At 40.2% G+C, this 25,685-nt stretch overlaps 1 protein-coding gene across 3 annotated transcripts in view; it reads right to left on the minus strand.

The window, feature by feature from the left end:
• GOLGA4 (golgin A4) overlaps positions 1-22,576 on the minus strand; it is a 58,860-nt gene extending 36,284 nt beyond the window's left edge. For 2 of the 3 annotated variants that reach the window (XM_048950751.1, XM_048950750.1), the window contains exons 1-7: positions 22,350-22,576; positions 18,607-18,702; positions 10,512-10,610; positions 6,044-6,109; positions 4,782-5,096; positions 1,947-1,994; positions 1,475-1,531 (exon numbers count right to left, since the gene is read on the minus strand). In XM_048950751.1, the coding sequence (XP_048806708.1) occupies positions 1,475-1,531; positions 1,947-1,994; positions 4,782-5,096; positions 6,044-6,109; positions 10,512-10,610; positions 18,607-18,702; positions 22,350-22,436 (768 nt within the window). In that variant the 5' untranslated portion in view covers positions 22,437-22,576. The remainder of the gene's footprint in view (positions 1-1,474; positions 1,532-1,946; positions 1,995-4,781; positions 5,097-6,043; positions 6,110-10,511; positions 10,611-18,606; positions 18,703-22,349) is intronic. The other variant, XM_048950752.1, reaches the window with a different exon arrangement.
• Between the last annotated feature and the right edge of the window lie 3,109 nt (positions 22,577-25,685).

Consider the following 25,685-nt stretch of genomic DNA (forward strand, 5'->3'; position numbering starts at 1 on the left):
GTACTGCAAAGCAGCTTCAAATAAAGCTGCTCCCCTTCCCTTTCAACAAACCACATCCACTTTCGATCCATATGCTGCCTCTAGCTGTCAACAGGTAGTGATCACATCTTCCTCCTGTGCTCCAGAGGCAATTCCTTCCACAGCAAAAAGCCAACAAAATGTTCTGAATCCAGCACTGCAATACACCTCTGCATTCAAAAGCCCTTTCTGATCCTTGTCTGAGAGCTGAGACACCAAGAACTGTTGAGGGATTATTTTTAACAGGAAAATCCCAGTGCAAAACCTAAAGCAGAATAAATATTTACATGCAAGGGCTTTTTGCACCATCAGCTCATAACAAGCAAAACTTCATTTGCTCTTACATGGCCTCCTCAGAAGAAACTTGTCTACTCCAAAACACTTACAGGAAGAACAGACTGTACGATGAAGGACAGCCCTTTTGGTTTTGTTTTTTAATTAAATGCTGATAATAAGTGGCTACGTCAATGAACGATGAACTCTGTAACACTTCAGTTTCCACAGTGGAATCTTTCCATTTTATTTGTACATTAAGTTTTAAGACTGTTTCACTACACGTTCTAATATTTGGGCTTTCAGAATGCTAAAGAATTGATTTGGAATATTTTATATTAATAAAGAATTTAAATCTTAGATTTTAAGAATCTTTACATCTGTAATACTTTTAGGATAAATAAATTACATAGTATATATATTTTATATTTCTTTTTAAACATAAACACACAATTACATCTATTTCTAATCAAACAACTTTGTCAAAACATGCTAAAAGTTCAGTATGCAAACACGCAACCCTTTTCCTAATGGAAACACTTTAATTCTGACATATATAAACCTCTCAAACTTTACAAAGCACCAATACACAGGAAAATTAAATCTCCTGGGGCATACAGCTACACACTTGGCATGGGATACATTTCTACATTTGTAGCAAACTGGAAAGAAACACTGACTAGTCAATTTGTCTGAAAGGCTGTGGGTAGTTTTAGAATTATTTCTATCCAAAAAAAGCTAAGTAAAGCAAAACAACAACAAAAAAAGAAACCAGTGAACTCAACAGCCATGAAAACCCTTATATAAAGAGCCTGTTATTTATATTTACCTAGTATAATTATTTCTTAATACTAAAAAAGCTAGAAGTTGCAGAGCCACATCTAATGCCAGCCCCAACAACACTGCAATAACCACATGCATTTCCACCAGCTTCACAATGAACAGAAAAGCAATTCAGTTGGTGCTACAAACTGCTCTGCCTTAGACTGTGACAATAATCAGCTGAATGGGAGATAAACAAGAGAAATAGCCCCATGTTAGGCAATAAAAGCAAGCAGTTAAAAACCCTGCTGTGCAATAGGAAATATTTTCCAAATTGAATTTAAAATCAAAAACCAGGCACAGAGAAAGATCCTCTGCACGTATGGAGGAAAGCAAACATTCAACCAATAAAGGAATTTACCTCTCTCAGTTCTGCAATTCTGCGAAGTGCTTTATCCTGACTTTGACTCAGAATGCCCTTAAAAAGGAATAAACCATATTAAATGTAACTGCAGGTGCAAAGTATAAATAAATTGATAGAATTGTGTATCAACAGAAGAATTTGTGTTTATATTTATTTTTCTTTCAAGTCAAATTTGACGTGTAAGTATTGTAACGAACTGCCAAATGTGAGTTGGCAATCCATCACATGAATGCAGTTGATCCATTCAAAAAGGCAGAAGTACAACAGCTTCAGTTATTTGCACAAACCAGTATTAGCTGAGATTTCTAAGGGCACCGAGCAAAAAGACAGTCTTCTGTTTATTGTATTTATAAATAAAACACTCCAGTGTATGTAAACATGTAGAAGTACACATAAATGAATACAAACAAAGGACACTGTGGTGCAGTTGCTCCATATATTTCAAGATTCAGAAGATAGCAATGCTTACCTGTAGCTTCTTCTTCTCTCGTTGGATAACTTGATAAGCAGACACCAGCTAAAACACAGAAATCAGTAATAATGATGATAATGCATCCACTTAGAGATATCACAATAATTTGCTTAGTTGTATCACTGTATGCATTCTCAAATTCCTTACTTTACTTGGAAAACTCTCTTGACAGAAATGTATGAAAACAATTGTCTTCTGCAATGTTCATTTTTTCCACTTATAAAATAACTTAAATAAAGTCTATGTATCAAAACAAATAGATTACTCACCACTCAAGCACAGCACTCCCTTCACTGAAAATAATCCTAAGGACTCCCAAGCTTAAGTACAGGTGGTCAAAAAACTACATCAGAAAGTCATACCCCAGAGAACTGCCTCCACAGGGATGTACATTTTTAAACTTAAATTTAAATTTAAAAATGATTTTACTTTATAAAGTACACTTTCAACTCCAGGAGAAAAAGGTTTGTGTAACAGTGAACGCTCTCATCCCAAGTGCTTTGCACATACACGAGCAGACAGACTGGAAATGAACAACATTTTTCATTGTAAGCTGACAAAAGGACTTCATGAGTAACTGCACAATTTAGTTTAATTAAAAATCTGATCACAATTGCCTAAGCTGTCCGAAGCTGAAGTAGCATAATGGCACTTGGAATTAGAATGCACTCTTCCAACTACTGAAAAACTATGGGAAAACCAATGCAAAACATCAAAACCAGAAATCTGTAAGTCAATTAACATCTTCAGAATGTAATTTAAAATAAATTAGAACTTTTCAGAATTCAAAGCTACTGTTAAATTTGAGTCATAGTTACTTCATACTTAGAAGAAAACAAAAACTATATTCTTGAGATGCCAACTCTGGGCTCTACCACCAATGAGAAAGAATTTTAAATCTTAAAATTCTCATATATGTCCAATGCCTTTCTTCCAAACTCCAACACGTCTTTAAATGGAATCCAAAGATCTGGAGAAACTCTCTCACACAAAAACTATCTTTTTGATAGAGATATCTTTTTGATAGAGAGGACTTGCTGGACAGACTGCACTAAAAACACAAAACCAAATCTACAATTTGGAGAATTCTCATTTTAACAACACTTTTTTACCTAAACCTTTAGAAAATATAACCTTATTATACTAACTGGAAGACTATGAAAAAAGAATGGGAGATGATAACGAATGAATTAATGAAACACAGCTAATTTTTAAGATATATGTTAAACACGGTATTTGCTGTATATCTCTTAGTTTGCATGCATTTTGGCACTGATAGCCAAAAATCCACACAGAAACACACAGAACAACAAAAACTTAGAAGTGGTATACCTAGAAGTTATGGTGAACAGAACTTAATGACTGAAAACAAAGTGTCTGTCTACGATAAATGCACAGAGTGAAGCACTCAGTGTAGCTGTACAGCTACAGAAGCAAAGTATGACAAGTTAGCCATGCTCAGCACTACACAATACCAGCCCAGGTACACACTTTCACCAGAAAACTTCCTGGACCTGTATCTGGGTATATAGCTGAGGAAAACACACAGAGTGACGCTCAACTCTGTTCCCAACAGCAAGTAATTAGTTACAAACAAGAGATGAAAAGGGAGAAACTTGAACAGGCTGGAGAGGCTGGCTGACAAGAATCTCATGAAGTTCCACAAGGAAACACCAAAGCCCTCCACCTGGGAAGGAATAACTCCAAGGGCCCAGCTGGGAAGCAGCTCTGCAGAGAAGGACCTATGGGTCCTGGTGGCTACAAAACTGAATGCGAGTCAGCAACGTGCCCTTGCTGCTTAGAAGGCTAATAGCAGTCTTGGCTGCATCAGGCAATGCACTGCCAACAGGTCAAGAGAGGTGATTTGTCCACTTAGGATTGGTGAGGCCACAATTGAAGTACTACTAAGTGTTCCAGTTTGGGGCCTCCCAGCACAAGAGAGACCCGGACATACTACAAAGGGTCCAAGGGAAGGCTGCCGCCAAGATAATGGAGGGATCAGAGCACCTCTTCAACAAGAAGAGGCTGAGATTGTTCAGCTTGAAGCACAGGAGGCTCTTGCCAATGTCCATAAATTCCTGAAGGGAGGGCAAAGACGGAGCCAGGCTCTTTCCAGACAAGAAGCAATGGGAACAAACTGGAACACTAGAATCACAGAATGGCCAGGGTTGGAAGGGACCTCAAGGATCATGAACCTCCAACCCCCCTGCCACATGCAGGACCACCAACCTCCATTTAACACTAGACCAGGCTGCCCAGGGCCCCATCCAATCTGCCCTTGAACACCTCTAGGGATGGTACATCCACAGCCACTCTGGACAGCTGTTCCAGCACCTCACCACTCTCACAGCAAAGAACTTCCCCCTGACATCCAACCTAAATCTTCCCTCCCTCAACTTAAAACCACTTCCCCTTGTCCTGCCAGGTTACCTCTGAATACCAGGAAGCACTTCTGTGCTTTGCAACTGACAGACCACTGGCCCAAGGTGCCTGGGGGGCTGTGGAGACTCAACCAAGGAGAACTCCAAAAGCCACCTGGACATGCTTTGGGTGGCCCTATTTGAGCAGGGATTGGACCAGATGGACTCAGATTCCTCCCTACCTCAGCTCTTTTGTGATTCTGTGAGAAGTATTTCCACATCGTGCTACCAGCAAAACTTTTGGCTCGCCTAGGCCAAACATAACCAGATTTAGTATCATCACTGAAAGTCCATGCTATCTACAACAGCATTTGTTCCAAGCTGAGGAAAACTGCAGAGAAAAAATGATGACTCACTACTGTGTATACCAGTCCTACTTTTTCCTTCCTCTCTCTTCAGTGCCATCGCTTACCTCAGCGTATTTCCCTCTGTAGTTGCCCAAGCTGCGCTCCATTCGGCGCAGTCGCTGCAGCAGCTGCTCCCTGCTGAGGCTGTCTGCATTTCCTGAAACCTCCTCGGTCTCACTTTCAATGTCAGAAGGTGGGTCAAAGGTGGGACCAGCTGCATCCACATCCAGCCGATTCAGAGAATCTCTGGAGGACGTTCGTACCAGGGACTCTTTAGAAGAAGAGCGGAACAGGGACTCTTTCACTGGGCTTCGAAACAGTGACTCCATGGAGGGAACTCGGAGCTGAAGACGCTGGGTGAATGACTGAGCATCACTTGGCTGCGAAAACCCAAACAAGAAGTTACTTCTGCACTGCTTTTAGGCAGACAAAAACAGTAAGGCTGAGGAAACAGAGACCTGAGTAAGGTCAAGGAACCACTGTCACCCAACAGAGCACCTTAGAGATGACACCATCTCTACCATTCCCTTAGCAGTCACCTCCTTGTGTGGAAAAAACAGCCGTGCAAACTACCAGGTGTGGGCAGTTTCAGAGAACAACTAAATTCAGTACACTGCAGCTCTGATTTACTCTCCTGGAAGCATATATTACTGTGCAAGCCCATCAGAAAGTGAATACGTAACTAAAACAAATAGCTGCATTTACTTTTTATCTCAAATTAAAACATATAAATGTGACTCACTTCTTGATGTATTAAACAGAAGTTTGCATTTATCGCAAAGATACCAAAACCTTTTCCTACGATTGAGAAAATAAACTCATTGTAAAAGTCCTTGTACAACAGTTCTAACGGGATCTTGAAGATTCTTTTTCATTTTAAATGGTTTTAAGATTTTTACACAAAATGCAATTACTGATTTGTGCAACACAAATCCTTGTGAGGTTTTAAAACAGCAGAGCCCATGCTATGGAGATACGCATTGCTGGTGCTACAGCAGTGACTTTACAGCACTACCAAACGATGTAGCCCACACAAAGGCTGGAATGCACACAGTAGGAATTGCTGCTAATCCCACTCCAGCAACCCAGACCTATTTCTGAGGTGTATTAAAGAATGACCTCCACCTTATTACTAGTGACGACTTTTTTTAAGCCTATCAATTCTTTTCCTTCAGCTAGAAAGTAACTCTATCTTAATACCATCTTAGTAACATGCCAAAGTACTTCTCATCCCTTCTCCAGCATGAAGATGCACACTGGGCACTTTGGCTAAATTAATACAAATGAAACATGGCAGTGAAAGACAAAACAAAAGCCCCATAAGTACCTGAGGGGATGCTGGCTCACTTCCATCGTTTTCAGTCGATCTGGGAACTGTTTGCTTAGGTAAATGCTGCAGGAGGAAAAACAACAGTTAGAAGGAATAGACTAATGACTAGATTTCATCATTCCTACAAATGACACCCATGCTTTTTTCTTGTCTGTGTTTCTAGTACTTTAAAATGTTTATTCCGATATGTTCATGCAAACAAGCTAGTTTGTTAAACTCCAAACATACTGCTGCAATATAGAGAACTACCAAGCAGCTATGTGTGCATAGATTAGTATGAGACATCCGCAAACACCAACATTTCCAATTAAATTATTCACAATGATTATTTATGTAACATTTATGCACAGATCAAAGGAACATCAGAAAAAGACAAAGTAACAGCAAGGGGAAAAAAAAAATTGAACTGGGGATCAGTGTCTACAGCTGATGTGAGGAACACTGAAATCACATCATCCTCCTCTACTTAAGAAGGCATAGAAAGAGGGGAAAAAAAACACAAAAACTTGTTACTTGGACAAATACACCATTAACACTAACACTGTTTTAGACTCCAAGAAAGCCCAATATTAGACTTTCAGAGAACACATCTTGTGTAAGACTGGACACATACATTTTTCTGCACTCCCAAATAAGGAGGGGAAAAAAATTCTACAAAAACAATAGTTTTATTTTTATTATGGATTTCAGACCTTTCTGTCCTTTGTCTGTTCTGCTGTTCCTATGCCCTGTGCTCAGGTGCTCCCTAACCTGAACAGATTCAGAGAGTTTTCTAGTGCTGAAGTCAGGTCACAGTGATGTAGTAGAACAAGCTAGAAACTCTCTTGGATATTATTTTTTTCCAAGAGAAGCACTGAAAAATACTGAACAAAATATAAGGAATAGGGTTATGAGCAATGTAACTTTCCAATTAAGATGTGCAGATATGCATGGAAGCACAAGCATCAGAGGAATGCATCAGAAAAAAAAAGGGGCTTCAGTATGGTTTGATATGGACCAAACTCAATAAATTATTGAAATGTCACAGAAGATAGAAATCCAGACAGCTAAGTAAGCTCGAGAAATTAGCAGATACCCACACATACTCAGACTAGGTGAAACGAGCAATAATGAGCCACACAGCAAGTCTGCCTGGATTTGGAAATTGCATTTCGTCTGGCTTGAACAAAATCTGCGCTCCATTTAATAGCACCACATTGTCATAGTGGGTTTGGTTTTAATGGATTAAGAGCTCTTACTGGTTTTTGAACTAAAGCATTCCCAGGTTTTACTCTGGGCTGCATTACCTGTTCTCTCATTTCTTAACTGGAAAGCCAGCAGTAAGGGTAATCCAAATAAAAAACTACTTTCTGCTTTATAATAAAGCATCTATTTATTATTTATTTCAGTGGTGATAGTCCAGGTCTAGTACTCGACAAACAGGAGAGAAAAGACATACTTCAGCAAGAATTCACACTAACTACACCTTTCAAAAACCACCTATTCTGATTATTATCAGTAGAATTAAAGGAAACTGTGTAGGGTTTGTACATCTACTTCATAACGTTTTGTACATCTACTTCATAATGATACTTTAATAATATTTAAGTCATTTTAAAACGCAAGAGTAATTAGATTTATAACATTAAATTTATAAACACATACAAAAAAAGTATCCTTTTCAACTGTTAAGATCCTTTAAAAAAATGCCATCTCAAAACTGAAACTAATGCCACCTCTTTTAAAGTTTTCCTCTTCATTGTGCTGGTATCTTTGCTTTCAGCCTACGTAAACAGAAGCAGAGCCTACATTTAGGACTGTATTTGCTATCAGAATAAATCACAAGAATGCACTGGTTATATTTCATGTAGAACCTGGACCCTCACATACCTAGCTGCTGCAGTTCTAACTGCCCTAGCCTGTGCTCTAGGGCAAAGGGTCATTCTGTAGTGTCCATAAAGTGAAAGGTAAGCATGAATAAAGGTTGCTATATATAAATATAGATTCAAGAGGCTTTGAAGAGCTTAGAAGCCTCTTGTAAGCCTCAAGAGTTGGTTTGGTGAAACTGGAAGCAAAAACTGTGGGCATTTTGAGTCTTAAAACCTCTAGAGAAATGACAGGCTTCCTGACCAACAGAAGCCTTCCATTATTGCCCAGAACATAACACAACAACTGTATCTGTATCCAAAGACAGCTACGTTTACAATTATTAATAAAATGTTTGCTTTCCGTCATTAAGAGGTATAAACCAGAGCTCAATTTTAACTGGAACCCTCAGGGAACTCTTGATATTTGTACTTCCCTACATTCTTATTCCTGAAATGCAAACTGCAAAAACAAATGCAAAAACAAATTTATCTTACTATTTATTTCCTAAGGGTATAAATATTTTCATGTGCCTAAAAATTTAAAGCTTAAGTGTCTGTATTTAAAAACACTCTACTGTTCTGTGTTCCTCTCTTCCTCAAGCACCACAAAATTTTGAGTAAATTATGGAGGAAGGAAGAAGGGTTTTGTATACATTTTTTTCCCCACAATCTTTCCTCTCCAAAAAAATACCTCCACATCCAACAATATCTGCACTGTATTTTTTCATGTAAGGAAATCCCCAAAGCTCAGTTAGCAGAGAGCTTACGCCAGCCTCCTCAATGCTGAGCAAAAAAGCCAGCACAGTTCCAGCCGCTTCGCCCTGCTGCCCATTCTCTTGGATCACACATCACCTGTACACACACAGCTAAAATACCAGCCTGTCTTAGCAAAACTTATTTATATGTTTGTGTGTGCTGATGAAATGCTCATTTTCCTGTATCTTTAGTTTATGCAGGTTTCCCACATGCTCATCTTTGGTTTTCTTGTATCTGTAATAACCAGCACTCTTCTTCCTTGAAGACTTTTCATCACTGTTTTCTGTTCTTCACTGCCCCGTCCTGAATTCTTACACTGAGAGCACTTCTTGTCAAAAGGTTCAGAAAATAGAATCAGTTTTACAGGTAAGCTTATTAAACACTCATTGGTAACACATTACCTATAACTCCCACATTATAATTACTTGCAGCGCACGCAGCTTTGCATGTAAACATACAAGATGGCGACTGCTGGCACTGAAGTATATACAGAGAATGCAAAGGCAACTTTGGAGCATTCTTTTCACAATCCAGTTGTACAAGGGATATTCTGCAGTGTACTGAAAAACAGTCCATGATTGTTTACGCTTAATTTTATCTGCAGAATTTAAAGTAACTATTACTGGACCTTGAATGTGGTCAAAATATCTAGAAACTAAAAAGGAAAAAAAAAATGCTTACAAAATCTAAAAACTATTCCAAAGCTTCAGATTTCAGTAGTCTGAATATCAATTTTGCCCATCATCAAAAAGCTCAATCTGGTGAGCACCATGCCTGAGCTAGTAATGAAGCTGTGCTCTGAGATAACAAGCAAAAAACACTCTGGCACACACAAAGACTTTGCACAAATCACCTTTTCTAGCAGTTTCAGTCTCATCATTTCTAGCTTGAGACAATCCCATCACAGCATAGTGTACACCCTGTTACAGCCTTCAGTGTCTTTTCATTTTCAGCCTCTGGATGAGCAGCAAGAAAGGACTTGCTAAATCAGAAAAGGAACGTAAGGAATCACGAATTGAGGATGATATGTGACTCCACGATTTTAGCATGTTTTGAATTGCTGTGCACTCAGGAATGCCATGGCTCTGAAGCACGTGAAGGAGGACACCCCAGTTCCGTGGCAGCAATCAGAATCACACAGCTTTGTTTCTGTATATGTCAGAAATTAGAAGGCCACTTTCCTTCTTGTGCCTGCTATTTTCTCTCCAGTTGTCTTGTTCTCTTCCAACCAGGCTTTGCCATCTGCATAATTTGTATATTATGCAAACAACATTTCCAGGCAAACAACTATATATTTAAAATGAAATCTAACAATTTAGGAAAAAAGTCCATTCAGCCTCACAGTAATACCATTCAGGTTACCAATTAGAAGCAGTTGAATTTCTCTGTCTCTGTATAACGATTTCCTACTGCCATCAACAGTAAGTTACATTGAGCCTTCCACTGTAGGCAGCAAAATGTTTCTGTGTCCAAAAATTACATGCAATCTCAGTGTTTATCATATTTATTTATCTTGAAATACAAACATACATAAAATGAAGAGGAAGACTTTCAATAGCATTATCGAATTCTAAGCAACAAGTGTACAAATTTGTGCAACAATTACTTAAAAGTTGAGTAAAGTATTGTTACCCATGTAACAGAAAATGTGTTAATTTAGGTGTTACAATAAATTCACATCATACAGCACACCAGCCAGGAGCTATCAGGTACTAACTCAGTGAAATTTAGTGCAGGGTTAGCAACAAGGTAGTTAAGATGCCATTGTGAGAACAAGCCACAAGCAACACTAGGTTTGCCTTCTAGTACAGGACTCTCCTGCCTCTCCTAAAGGCATCACTAAGAGGGGTGGGAGGACTCACCACACCGTCACTCTGTGGCTTAGGTTGCTTGGTGGGATCCAAAGCAAAGATAGTATACTCAGAGAGAAAAGCAGGCTCTGCTATCATCCCGGCTAGAAGCTGTCATTCAATGCAAAAAGTACGAAAACGAAGATAAATCAAACGATAAGGTAAAGAAGGTTGCAAAATTGTACTGTTTTTTGACTACTGAAAACACTGTCAGAAGGTACAGCAGTTCATGAGACAAGACACTGATAAAGGTAGGACAAGAGCACAATTATGCATTAGATCATTCAGTTCATTATTTAGAAGAATGGGAAACAGTTTTTGAAAAGTATTGTATTCAAGCCCAACATAATGAAAGCATTTCAGGTACTGACATTGACTTATTTTTTTAAGTTCTGTTGGTGACTTGCCTTCTGATCTCACTGAGCCCTCTTTGCTCTCAAAACTACATGTGAAAAACAATCACAAAAGAAGTGTATAATCACAAAGCAGCAGTGCTACAGGAAAGCCTGATGGCCTCACGAATCAGAAGTACATAAATTCTCAGTAAGAAATAAAATGCTGATGAAATGTTTAAGATGCAGAATGCTTTATACAGGATAACGTTTAGACAACACCAGTTAGGATGATGAAACACCATTTTGAAAGTACTTGTACCCAGATTATGGTGAACACTATTAACCAAAAGATGATGAACATTTTAGAAATGGAACTTACATTACTTTCAGCTTAGATTAATCGCTTTCAAAACATGACTGCCAAGGACTTCAAGAATCCAGATGGTTCTAATTACCATTTCCTAGCAATGGTAGGCTAATGCTTGCTTCTCAAAATATTAGACTGTGCAATTTCACCACAGCATTATTTTGCATAAACCAAATTCCTTGCATTACCCAAACAACTTGTATTAAAAAAAAAAATCTTATTTCACCTCTAAGAAATTATTCTTCATCTGAAATAAAAAAGTGGACAGTCATCCAAGAATGGTTGTTTTTAGTAATGCCTTTAAGTCCACATCTATATAAGTGTAATAAGGTTCTAGCAGGAGGGCTTAAGCAGTACTGTCTCTCTCACACACACACACACAAAAAGCCAAACAAAACAAGAAAAAAAACTCACCCACACCCAACCATATGGGAAAGACAATAAAGAAGCTTAAACAATGGAGTTGATCTTAAAAATTCATTCCAGCTACTTGGCAGACAATTGGCAGCTTTTCCATAGCAAGATAAGCATATCCAAGGTACCAGCATCTGCATAGCCTAAGCCACCCCAATGCACGCTACTTATTGTTACGTTGTTAAATTCATACATGCTTTCTTATTTCTTATGCCATACTACTTAAATCTGCCGACATACAACTCTGGGTCGCAAACAATTGTTAACACAAACAATAGAAAGCAATTAACAATACTGCTGAGTTTCATAAATGATAACCAGAAGCCTGAAGCAAGCACATCACTACATTACCATGCTGTTGCTCGAGCCTACTGCCAAGAAGACAAGGCTAGCACAAAAGGGAAGGAACAAACCCTACAAACAAAGTCAGGTAGAAGACAACAAAAGTGCCTGAGGCAGAACAGAAAATCATGTGAAAATGAGATCACAAGATACTTCATTCCCAGTAACCAGCAGATGAGCTTCACACTTCAAACAGCTACAAAAGAGAGTCATGGTCCAAGAATGATACTTATTGGTTAAAGTAGCCCTTTTAAAACTGGCTTTATCTTCTCATTAATGAACTCATCCTCTGTTCTCAGATGTTGGATGCTCAACACTGAAAATGTTTAAGTAGTTGCTCATACATATTTTGCTCCAGCAATTCATTACCTGCTATTTTATATAGTTATATTATAGGCAGTGCTGCTAGATAAGTCTTATAATAACACTACCAAATACTTCCCAAAGTATATATCATTTTTATTAGCATTTCTTCATTTCTAACAGTTCTGCATGGTGTTAGTGCTAGCTATTTTTTTTTTTTTTATTAGTCACTAAAAATGATTCACCCATACCTGAAAAAAGAAGAAAAGAAAAAAGCAACAAGAAAAAAAAGGCAGCCTGCCAAAGCAAAACCGTTGTAAATATTGCCACAATGGGTTCTCCTTCTTGAGAGCTGTGCCACTCCTAATCACCTTAGCGGGGTCAGAAACATTAAGCATCATCTACTGCTAAGCTATGTAATGTATCATTAGCACTACCACCTCAGCCTAATGTCAGTTGATGTAATCAGTAAACTAGACAGGTAGAGAATCCGATTGTTCCTAGCATGCTTCAGACCAGAGAATTTGCAAAAATCTAAGTAATGCTTTAATTAGTTTTCTCTAGTGCTCTGAATGCCATTAAATTGCTCTTAAAGCTTTTTAGAGAAAAAAAACTAAAATGCTACTAAAATCTTTCGATATTCTATGCTTCAAACATGCTCCATGGTAAATGAACAAATGAACTCCCTATTGCACACTGACTTTTAACTCAGGCACCAAATTAAGTATGTGATGTTGCTGATCTTTTCTCATAATACAGAACTTCTACTTTATCTTACTGACCAACAGTAAGGATTTCTACCTTTCAGAAAAAGTTAGAAATGAGATAAATTAAATAATTAACCAAAAGACCAGATGATGCTACACTTCTTTAAGTACTATGTATTGTTACTTGAGAGTTAATCTCTTCAGGGTTTTAGAAACAGAGTTTCTTCAGCCCTCAAGTCTGGTCTTGGTTAAGCAGTCTTACTTGTTCTTTGAAGGCTGAACCCCAGAACCAATCATGTTTATAGCTTCTGCTATTCTTCCTCCCTCTGAAGAATCACCCCGCTCAAATCTTCTTTTGCTCCGCCGACTCTGAAGAATGGAATGCATAAACTAAAGCAGCTATGACCCCTACATCAAAAGCTTTCTTAGAAGGCTGTGAAAGAAAAGACAGAATTTAAGGGGGATTATGGTGCAACTCAACTCTTACTGTTCATGGAAGATGGGAATTATTGAATCAATTCATATTGCACATACATAACGCTTGGTTGTCAAAGGCAGTCATTCCCTCTCAGTTTCAGATGAAGATGCTGTTATGTAAACTTGCAAATTCACACATTTTGCTAGCCAAATACATCATGGTGCATGTGCATTTCAAGTATATTGATGTTTAGAAGCTTCTCTAATTGTATGTGTACAGTTTTCCATGCATACATGTACAGTAAAACCGAGGGAAAGAGATTATACTACAAGCTTGACTAAAAGACAAGCCAGTAGTTCACTCATTCTGCTCAAGAAGCCAGGGATATCAGCTATCAGGTGTAACTAAGAGGAATATACCATTCCCCAACAGTAAGGGGGAAAAAAGAAAAAAAATAAAAGGAAAAAAAAGTTTATTTGCCCAATACGGGGAAAGCCAGAAAAGTTGTGAATAATTCAGTAATTTGCTTATTGAATAGGTTTGTGCAATTCATAATGATCTCTTCATACCTCATTTCTACTGTGTTCGTGGAATTAAAATACTGGAGAAAGAACTCAAAGTTCAAGAGTTCTCTCCAATTAAAAAAGCTTCAATTGATGAGTTCTGAACTTCTGAAGCATTTACAGGAAGAGGTAATACTGAACAAACAGCCCTTTCTGGATTTGCTTTCATTTTCATGAGCTATCTAAACAAATCTGTGCATGCATCAAGAGCTATAAAAAACAAGCTTTAGATAAGAACTAGGTTGTACAGCCTCCAAAACTCAGTTTTGAAGTTGCATTTAACAGAGACTGATCCTGGCAGTATTTATTTGGAAGTACTTCAAACTGGATGAATAAATAAAAGATGCAGCACTAACAAAAGTAGAAAAACAAAAACTATTTCCAGTTTTACTTGGCTTCTTTTATTATTAGCCTATGCTAGAAAAGTGTTTCAATTCATTTTAGAAGTCAACATAAAGCCTGAGAAGCCCACTGCTAGTTTATCTTTAGCTCTAAAGGGAGCTAAATATACAGTGCTCTGCTGTTACTTCCATGACACTCCTGAGGATGTGAGTGATATCTGGACCTGGATAACTGACAAGTCCTACACAGCAAGCTATTGGCTGTTTGCTCGTGCTTGGTGGCCCCAAACTACCTTTCTAATCTTCACTGGGTGGACAGGACTTGGCAAGTGGTACTACATAGGTCATAGATTGCTCCCAAAGTAATGCCTCCCATTTATTTCCATGGAAACCACAACAGATTCAAAGAGCACAACAGCACCACTTCATTGGCAGAGCAAGTTAAAAAGCTGCATGACCCTGTGGAATCTGGTTTGTCTTTCAAGTTGCTGCCCACTCCCAAAACACACCACCTACTGTCTCACTGTGCTCACATACACTGTTTGGTGGCCATAAACGTTCAGCAAGTGTCAATGAATATCAAAAAGTGCCATTTTTTCCACGTGGACGAATTCAAGGACACACATTTGCTTCAGATGCACTTCCATATCAGATACCATTCTGTTAGACTGCCCCTCTGCTGCCATCTTTCGCATGACAACAAAACGTAATGGAATACTGGTGGGAAGGTTCAACCTTTATCACCATATTACCAACATCCATGTCTGACACAGTGGGCCAAAACAATAAAATACAAGGCATTACTTACGGAGCAGCCCTTGTGCATACCAGAAAAATTTGAATTTCTAGGAAAGATAAGGAGGATGATTGATGCATTTGCCCTCAAATTCTGCTCAACAGACTGAAATTTGAAAACCAAACTCTGTTCTTCTCTGGAAAAGACTGGAAGTAGCAAGAATTTGGTTTTAATCATGCAGATCTGTTTCGAATGACAAGAAGTCCGATGCAGAAAGCACTTGATGGACAACTTGTTTGAAGAAGTTCTAGCTAAGTATCAATAAATGCTTTCATCTCACATAAGAAGAGACCTCTGCTTTTTCCTTATACAGAAAACAAAACAAGCTTCTCTGTATCCTCCATGGAGAGTCACAGCTTTATTGAAATAGAAGCCAAAGAATGAAGGCAACAATAAAAGAAACTTATGCGAGTGTTCCTTAAATGAAATGCAGAGGTTTTTTAAATCTGACAGCACTTGCAGTTAAAAAAAAACAAAGAAAAAGTTGTCACTGAAGAGTATCAAGTAAGAATGTTTGCCTGAAGGTTTTATTGTAATTCTTTGATCACGATCATATTGCCAATTACAAGTTTAATTCACTCTGATTTTTTTCAATTCTAAACATATTGAATTTACATTGCAGTTTCCACACGCCATACCTGTAGCCTTGACATTGCAGCACCAAAAGTATGAGAACATCTTTACTATGAGAGTGGTGAGGTGGTGGAACAGCTGCCCAGAGAGGCTGTGATGCCCCGTCCATCCCTGGAGGTGTTCAAGGCCAGGTTGGATGGGGCCCTGGGCAGCCTGGGCTGGCATTAAATGAGGAGATTGGTGGCCCTGCCTGTGGCAGAGGGCTGGGGATTCACGATCCTTGAGGTCCATTCCAACCCTGGCCATTCTGTGATTCTGTGAACATTTATCTATTAAAATACCTATTAATCTATACATACTAAAATAGAATAGACCAGTGAGAGGTGAAAAAACACACAATGGAACTCCAAAACACTGCAGAGTTCTATTTGCTTAAGCTTTCTATACCATGTTGGTTAATACCTATCCATGTACTACAGAAACATTACAGCATCCTTCAAAGCCAAACATTTTCAGTGAATTAAATGTTGTCTAACCTTAGTTCTTCGTAACACCGTTGACAACATACATAATAACATATGAATGATCAAATAATAACATTGCTTAAAATTCTCTCCTCCTACCCTATAATTACTGTGTGTATTTTCAGAGATGGTCTGTAGTATCTGCATCTACTTTAAAGCACTATAAATACTGCCACTGAGCTGAACTTTAGGAAAGTTCAACAAATACACTTGAAAGACTTTCTGCTTTTAACCAGTCCTAATATTTATGAGTAATATTTGGAAAAAGAAGCTTTAATGCCATTTATCTTTCTTTCAGTAAAATTTCCATTTGATGTGAAAACAGACCTTGTTAAAAAACAGAGATTTTCATTCCTTTAGCATCCTTACTGCTTTCAGAATTTTAATTACAGAATGTGTTTCATAAGCAAAATTCTCATAACAACCCCCTATGCCAAGGGATAACTATAAATCTGGGGTCACTTTAGTACTCCACTGCCATTCTTAATCTTATTTCTCCCTCTCTCTCTGATTGTTCCAAGAGTAATCACTGTATTTAGAGCATGATAATGTTCTTCCAGCAAAACCTGGCATGTCCTGTGGGGGATTCTTTGCTTCTCCTGTTTGTCTTGAAGAGCAAACTAGAAAAAAGAAACTGGGGCACAACAAAATCAAATGAAACACTAGAAGGCAAAATTGGCAAAAATGAAGGACGGCCCAGGAAGTGTTGATATATATATAGGTAAAGTCAGAAGAGCTCAACAATACTTCAGAATGTTTTCATTTCTTAAAATACGACGTTATCAGAATGGTGGAGATAGGATTTGTTTGTTTTAATATTTTTTATTAAATCAACTAAAGAAGAAGATAAGCTTTTAGGAATGTGAACCTTCTTCAGATACGGAATAAAAGCTGCCATTCTCAAAAATAAAGGCAATTTAAAGAAAACTGAGTTTGACTCAATGAGTAAGTTGTACTATTTGAGTGGACAAAACAGTTGGTACTTGCATAATAGAAGGGAAGAGGAGAATAACCACTTACTCTTTTCCCTTATTATTTGCCACTGAAAACAGAGGAAAATTTCATGTTGGCAGTGCCAAATCAGTGACTGACAAAACCCAGTGAATCAGTCACAGACAAACAGCACTGTGTCTCATAGCTTCACTAAGCATATTCCACTAAGCTTTTGCTGCTTAAAAGCGACTTACCACCCCAGTCAAATTGTTCCTTTAACCTTTATCACATTCTACTTGTTGTCTTGAGGCACTTAATACAAAAACAAACAAATGCAGCAAAGTACTTTCCTAAAATGCTTAATAATTTACCAGGGCTTACACTGCTTGCTGACACTATGGAGTATCAGTTCAGACAAAGCCTCCCTCCAGTGACAAATGGAAGTTGTTCTATATATGCAAGAGTACAGGAAAAAAAAACACACTATTTATTAGAAACCTTAATATTGCTGTTCTAAAGCACAAACCAGAACCACAAGATAGTCTTTGCTTTGTTTCTGCTATCACTGCAGAAAACAAACTGCCAAGCATTAATCACTGGCAGTGTTTTCAACAGTGTAAGGCAAATTTCAGGATAACTGGTTACCAGCTGACAAAAATGTGTTAAAAACTGAAGTAGGTGGGCCCATGGTAAGAAAGTGCACCTTTTTCTCTTTTCCCCAGTCAAAACCAGGAAATTTGGTTTTATACCTAGGAGCTGAAGATCTCCTTTGACAATTTCACAGAATCACCAGCATTCCCTGCTTCACCACTCCAGTCTATTGCACATTCTCTAAATCGGTTCTTTTTTCATTTATTTTTAATCCTGCCATTAAAAACAAACAAGCAAACAAAAAAAACCCCCAGCAAAATGCACAGTGCTCAATCTGAACAAGGACAAGTTCAGATTATCTCCAGCTTGCTTATGCAAGTCATTGCAAATTTAATCATATTTTATGCCTGTATTTTTAGGCTGGTGTTTTCTTGTTTGTGTTTGTTTGTTTGTTTTTTGAGACTGTTCTGAAATTTGATAATTATTACTGGTACAGTCAGAAACACTGATAAGGCTTCACTTCAATACTTTAGGCTCAATTTACCCCAACAGCTAACAGAACTCCCCCAACTTTTCAAACAAAAGGGAAGAAAAAATAATCTCTCTGAATGTCACTTCTGTCACAGTTGCTGAGCAGCTCAGGGATAAGATTTTTAAAACTCCAAGAAACATTTTAAAAGTTTCTTAATATTCAAGCTACAGCTTGAAGTTCCATTTCACTAGCAGTCAACACTATGGGATTTAACCTATAAGACTGTTCTTGTGTATAAATGCACAAGAAATAGACTGAGAAACAACAAAAAATGTTACTCAATGCAAAGCTGTTTTTCTTTTTGTTTTGCTTTTTTTAAAGGAAATATTAAAGCAAAAAAAAATAGAGAAAACTAGTTCTGAACTGACCTCTTTGTCTGGTGTTGAAGTGCCTTCATCATTCTGCTCTGCCAATGAAGACGATCTGCTTCTTTTGTCAGTTGGTGGAGGAGACTTGGGGGGAACCTATACAGAAATCACATATATCAACAACCAATAACATCACCAGTTCAGAACTAATTTATTTTTAATTATTAATAAATAATTTATTTATTATTTATTTATAATTTATTTCATTTATTTTAGCAATTACTGGCTATAACATGTCAGCAAAACCCTGTGTACATCTTCCTTTTAAAGAAACCAAAATCAGCTTCCTATGCCACCTATGACTGTACCCAGCACAAAGTCTACACAGCATAACATGTCATGAAACAGCCATGAAAGCATGCAACAAAATACTTATTTTGATTATTAGCAACCATGGTGCTCTCTGTCCACACTTGAAACTCAAGCTTCATAATACAACAAGTCTGTATTAACACTTGTTTAAAGTATTCATGCGTTATGTTTATGTTCAAGTTTAGTTTATGTTAACATGTTCATGTTTAGTTTATGGCTCAAAAGTTTTGCACTCTGACAGGCATTTGATCATTCACATAAGGAATACCATCGAATTCCTTTAAGAAATTAGCAAAAAAACCTGACTGAAGAAAAACTTTTTAAAAGACTGTTTAAAATAAAATAGCATCTAAGCAAAAGAAAAGGGCAGTGGCAGAACATGACGCATTTTCTGATGTCAGTACAAAATTGTTCCTATCAGCACTGAACATCCATTCAAAGGCACTTCACAACTCTGTGTTGAGTGAGGTTGCAACAGGCCAAGCCAACCCAAGTGTAGCTGCCAGCCTCTTGCTTCAACATTCACCTGGAGAACTTCAATACCGAAGTAAGGAATATTAAAATATCAGCAAGTTTTACATATAAAGAAACTACTGAGTGAGATTTCCCTTTAGATAAATGCAACAACATAACCAGACAACAGTGTTACCATGAAAAAAACAAAAGTTTCAAATCCTTTCACACTTTGTTGCAGCACCATCATTCCGATTGCATACATAAATTCTTCCTTAAGAAATGTCTGCCTCAAGACCGTGACTGTGCTGGGTGCTCTGAAAGGCTACCAGGCACAACAACAGCAACCTATCCCAGCTCCTCTTCCTTCCACCATCTAGCCTAAAGTGAGTTATATGAGGAAGACATCTAGCCCTCACCACACAGAGTGAGAAAGGTTTCCAAACGTTCATCAGCACTTAGCTGCTGTTTAGAAGGAGTATGAAGGCCTCTCTTTGCTCTGCCCTGGGTGGTTGTGCATTTGGTATTGCTGCTGGCACTCATCTGGCCAGACAATTTAGAGCCATTTCACGGGCACCACGCAGGGCAGCAGGAGCAGCCGTTGATCCTATGCAACAAACAGCACAATTCCGGAACTGAAGTTCAGAAGATCAAACGGTTGCCTCCAACTGCAAAAGCAGTTTTTTTCTCCCTGTCAGCAGTCAGAAGCTGACGTGTCCTCCATCAGACAGGTTTTCAGATGCAGGGAGCTAACATCCATTAGCTAACCACTCATGTGCAAGAGGAAAGCCTGCAAAGACCTCATGAGAAAAAGCATTCAGATGAATGCTACGATGGGAGAAATGGTGCCTGTGGATTTAATCAGTGTTTGAGAGGTAATTACAGCCTCACATACCACAGCTAGAGCACAGCTGACAGGTTTGGTGTCCTCTAGAGGGGATGACAAGTGAAGCCTCCCTGTGACAGGGTACAGGAACAAAAAGAGCAAAAATGAATGCAGATACAAGTCCCGTAGAACAAAAAGTGTTGAAATTTGGAAAACTTGGCTTGAAAGTATTTCACCAGGAGGTAACTCATAGTGTCTGTCATAGATGACTGAGCACACAGTAAACTGAACACAGTTTATTTATGTTTCTAGTAAGAGCAAGGGAACAGAAGTACTTCCCACACCTTTGCATGGCTCCACCACATTCTACAGGCCTCAGTACCTTTGCCCTCCTTCCTCAGTTACAGAATCTATTTTGAAACGAGGCACGGGAGCTAATAGATCAGTTTATTTCACTTTTAGGAACAAATATAACACCAATTTCCTGCTAGTAGTACCAGAGATCAAAGAATAAGTAATACTCCAAGAAATTTTCACACATAAACAAAAGTCTCCTCTTGTTCTGTCTGCTCCTCCATGTCAACCTTTGAGTTACACAGCCTGCCCACAGCAGCGCACACTGGTTGAAAGTATCTTATATTATGTTTCATAAGACTTAACAGTGCTAACATTTGTCCTGTTAATGCTGTCCATGCTAACAACCAAGTAAAGACTATAATATATTGAACTGTTGGCTGTGGATGTGAGAGAAAAATAAAGAAGTGCAACCACAGCCATTTGGGCCCAAATTTATCCACTATGTTGATTTCTAATAAGTACTCATATATAGTGAAAACACTGACACGTAATGAGTGTCCTGCTAACTGGGTGATAGCATTGTGTACTAAGTACTGTGATCTGGCTGTTTAGAAGTAAGAGTAAGTTCTGCAGCTCTCTTACCACTGTACTTGAAAGTTCAGCACTCACACCAACTCAGTATGCTATTCTGACCTGACTGTGACAAAAATGTACTTCAACTCTCCAGAGAAGACTCAAAATGAATAGATATGAAAGGGCTCAAACTTGACAAGCTACAAAACAGGACAAGGAGAAATGGTTTGAAGTTGAGGGAGGGAAGATTTAGGTTGGATGTCAGGGGCAAGTTCTTTCCTATGAGAGTGGTGAGGTGCTGGAACAGCTGCCCAGAGAGGCTGTGGATGCCCCATCCATCCCTAGAGGTGTTCAAGGCCAGGTTGGATGGGGCCCTGGGCAGCCTGGGCTGCTATGAAATGTGAAGCTTGGTGGCCATGCATGTGGCGGGGGGGTTGGAGATTCAAGATCCTTGAGGTCCCTTCCAATCCAAGCCATTCTGTGATTTTGTGAAAGAGCTTTGCAGACAATCTATCTCCAGAATTACTGCCCCTATTTGACAGGTAAGCAATTAAAACAAACATTAAGTAGCTGAATGTCAGCAGGGTCGAAACCAGGAGACCACACAACGCCAGATCACCCATGCATCATGTTTCATCCAGCCCGGGCACAGGCAGCCGATGGCTGATCTGTCAGAAGAGCGCAGTTGCCGCCTGCAGCCTGCCATTAGCACGAGGCTGAGTTTACATCACTTCTACTCTGTTAGATTCCAAGATTTCAAGCATACTTAACCCAGCTTAGACTCAAAAAGGCACAGGCTACAGCTCCTGTCTCAGCACAAAGTCTGATGAAGTAAAGTTAACTTGTGTCAGGGCTTTTTTACCCAACTGGCACAGAGAAGATTTCTGCTTTGGCACACTCATGAAATCATCACATTTCTGGCCATGGCCGCTGCCAAAGCCTGCACACAGCAGTGCTTCATTAGGAAATGCCGTTTCTAGAAACCAATGCTAATCATGTACTTTGATAGAAGTATAAGTAAGAAAAAAAAAAAAAAAATTAAAAAAAAAAAAGCCAACAGAATTATCGCTAAGGAAAAAAAAAAAAAAGTAAAAGTGAGAACAAAATTTTTTCTCAGCTTTTCCACCTTTAAAAACACGCATGGGGCTAAACCGAGTGATAGCCGGTCTCCAAATGAGGGAAGCTGAAGGGACTGGGGGATGTGACGGGCGGACAGCAGGACTACAAACCCTAACTCTAACCCTAATCCTAACCCCCCACCCCCCGGCGGTCCCTGCGCTACCTGATGTTGGTTGGGGGCGGCCCGGCCCCCAGCGCCGCGCGGCGGCGTCTGCTCCTCACTGATCTTCTGCTTCAGCTTCTTGAACATGGCGGCGAGGGGAGCGCGCTGCCTCCCTGTAGTCCTTCTCGCCCTCCTCCCGCTCCTCCTCCTCTTCTCTCGCCCCTGCGCTGAGACGGCGATGACCCCCGGCCCCTGCCCCGCTCGGCCGCCGCCGGCTCCCCCCTCCCACAGCAGGTGAGCGCGTCGCTGCGCCTGCGCGGCCAACGTGGAGCCGAGAGCTCGGGGCGGTACGGGGCGCGGCGAGGCACAAACTTCCCACGGGAATTCGCCGCGCTCCGCAGGCTCGGATCCGGCTCGACTGCGGGGCTGGTTCAAAGTCCGCCCCCGGGGACCTCGAGCGGGTCCGGGAAGGGATCACGGTGATGGTGGGTGGGAGAATAGGCAGCGATAAATGCGTGGCGCGGCGAGACGGAGCCGAGATCTGAGTGAGAAGCGCTCGAAGGGTCGTCACCGCAGGGCGCGGAACAAGCTCGGGTGGTCCTGTGTGGAGAATGAGCTCGGCGATCCTCGCGGGTCCCTTCCGCCATCCCGTGATCCTGTGACTCACCAAACGCCATCCGAGGTTCCTAAGCCCTTCCTCGTGTGACGAAGCTCTTCTCCCTGCCGCCCGTTGCTGGGTGTGTGAAGGGCTGTGGAAAACACGCGGGCTTGGCTCCTGGAGCTGGCAGAAAGCCTGTCTGCTGGCAGCCACCTCGTGTCCTGTTCTATTTGCGAACATGAGGTGTGTTATTTACAGATAGGATGTGAATAAAGCATCACTGTTGCGGTTTTCTATTTGAATCTGGGTGGGAGACATTCTTGGACGCTTTGCAGAAGCTTTGGATAGCTTGCTGGATTTTCTTAATTATTATTATTTTTACTGTGTGCATTCAGTTCTGTCAGTGAGACACAGCGAGCTATTAAAGCAGCTGCCATTCATTCTCCAACCGTGGGATTATTTCAGAACTGTCATGTTGCCGATGATGTCATACAAAGGCTAGAAATACACAAAGGGATTTGCAAGAAATGCTGAACCATGAGTCTTCTATATAGCGCTGCTCTATGAATACCACAAGCATCCTGACATAGAATCATAGAATGGCCTGTGTTGAAAAGGAGCACAGTGCTCATCCAGTTCCAACCCCCTGCTATGTGCAGGGTCACCAACCAGCAGCCCAGGCTGCCCAGAGCCACATCCAGCCTGGCCTTGAATGCCTGCAGGGATGGGGCATCCACAGCCTCCTTGGGCAACCTGTTTGCACTGAAATACACTGCTATCACCTTTAAATAATTTGAGGGGGAAAAAAAGTATGTAGATGGATAGTTTGCTGTGCTCTGACCACAAAAATGAGCAAGATACATTCACAGCAAATATATATATATATTTCATATGTGGGAAAAAGTAATTTTGAACAGTGTATTTAGCAGTAGATAAACTGAAAGACTGGTTGTGATAGTTATGTATAGGTAGATTTGGAAACAGAGGATTAGGAAAGTTTTTGAGACTAAGATGGCAAAAATACCTGAAGAGCAGCTCACAGGGATATGAAGCAGAGTGAGCGATCATATTTAACTGTGGTTTTAAAGAGGAAAAATTTGCTACTTGAGTCAGATGGCTTCTATTCCTCTAAACCTGGCATGCAGTAGCATAGACCACTCCCAGGCAGCATGTTAGGGCACTGCCCAAGGAGTGCTCTGGAAAACTCTCTAACCACTGCACCTCCAGCCTCACCTCCAGCCTCCCAACACACACATCCCCTGTTACCACACCTCTGTGCTTTGTCACAGTGCTGCTCTGTCTCTGCAGCACCTGTAATTACACTCTAATTTTGAGTGTGTCTCTAAATGTACTGTGTGAATCTGATGGCTGGATGCATATTAAAAGGAAACTAACTCATACAGCCATCAGATAGAAAAGCTGAGATTACAGCTGCCTTTCATCTTGCAGGGCATTATTATCCAGGTGGACTATCTGTGCAGATACCAGTGGGGTAAGTCAAGTTTTTCTTCCTTTCTCCAACCATGTATTATCCCAGGTATTGATACAATCTGGGGGAAGATCTCCTTGAGAGCAGCCCTGCGCAGAAGGACTTCGGGTCCTGGTGGATGAGAATCTGGCCATGAGGCAGCAGTGTGCGCCTGCAGCCCGCAAGGCCAGCTGTGTTCTGGGCTGCATGAAAAAGGGGCGGCCAGCAGGAGAGGGAGGTGATCGTCCCCCTCTGCTCGGCTCTTGTGAGGCCCCATCTGCAGCGCTGCGTCCAGGCCTGGGGCCCCCAGCACAGGAAGGACGTGGAGCTCTGGGAGCGGGGCCAGAGGAGGCACTGAGATGAGCAGAGGGCTGGAGCAGCTCTGTGTGAGGAAAGGTTGAGGGAACTGGGCTTGTTCAGCTTGGAGAAGAGAAGGCTGCAGGGAGACCTCATGGTGGCCTTCAGTGCTTGGAGGGAGCGGATAAACAGGAGGGGCAACAGCTGTTTGTGAGGGTGGATGGTGATAGGACAAGGGGAATGGTTTTAAACTGAGACAGGGGAGGTTTAGGTTGGATATGAGGAGGACGTTTTTCACCAGAGGCTGGTGAGGCACTGGAACAGGTTGCCCAAGGAGGCTGTGGATGCCCCATCCCTGCAGGCATTCAAGGCCAGGCTGGATGTGGCTCTGGGCAGCCTGGGCTGCTGGTTGGTGACCTGCACACAGCAGGGGGTTGGAACTGGATGAGCACTGTGGTCCTTTGCAACCCAGGCCATTCTGTGATTCTGTGAACCATGTCTTCTTCTATTGCCACTGCCTGCCCTTACTTTTGTCATTTTTCCTTTTTTTCTTTTAAAGCATTTATAGCTTTGTTCATTCTTTCATAAAATGTACAAAACGTGAAAACAAGCTCTGTATTATTTCATTGGAAAAGTTAGTTCTTGTGTTCTGAGTATATATATTCAAATTCTGAAGATATATCTGATAATTCCACAAAATATGTTCATAAGCCTTCAAATTGTCCAGTGTCTGGGCAAGTTTGATTAAAACATTTTGCAATATACAAAGAATTTACTCTGAGCTCAGTGAAGTCCTGGGGGAACTGTCTGGAGTCACAATAATTCCCACCCCTTCTGGGTGACAAAGCCCTTTATGCAATGGAATAGCACTTTATTCATAGAGGGTAAGTCAGATAAAGATAAATGTATTTCTGCACAGTTCTGGATATGGTAGATAATCAAGAATAAAAGTCTGTTCCCAAGTGAATCTGTAGCAGTTATTAATGTATCTCCGTGGGAATGGAAAGTGAGCATTAATGTAAGAGACTGTTTT

Source organism: Lagopus muta, chromosome 7, assembly GCF_023343835.1.
Source record: "Lagopus muta isolate bLagMut1 chromosome 7, bLagMut1 primary, whole genome shotgun sequence".
In the NCBI taxonomy this organism is placed as follows: domain Eukaryota; kingdom Metazoa; phylum Chordata; class Aves; order Galliformes; family Phasianidae; genus Lagopus; species Lagopus muta.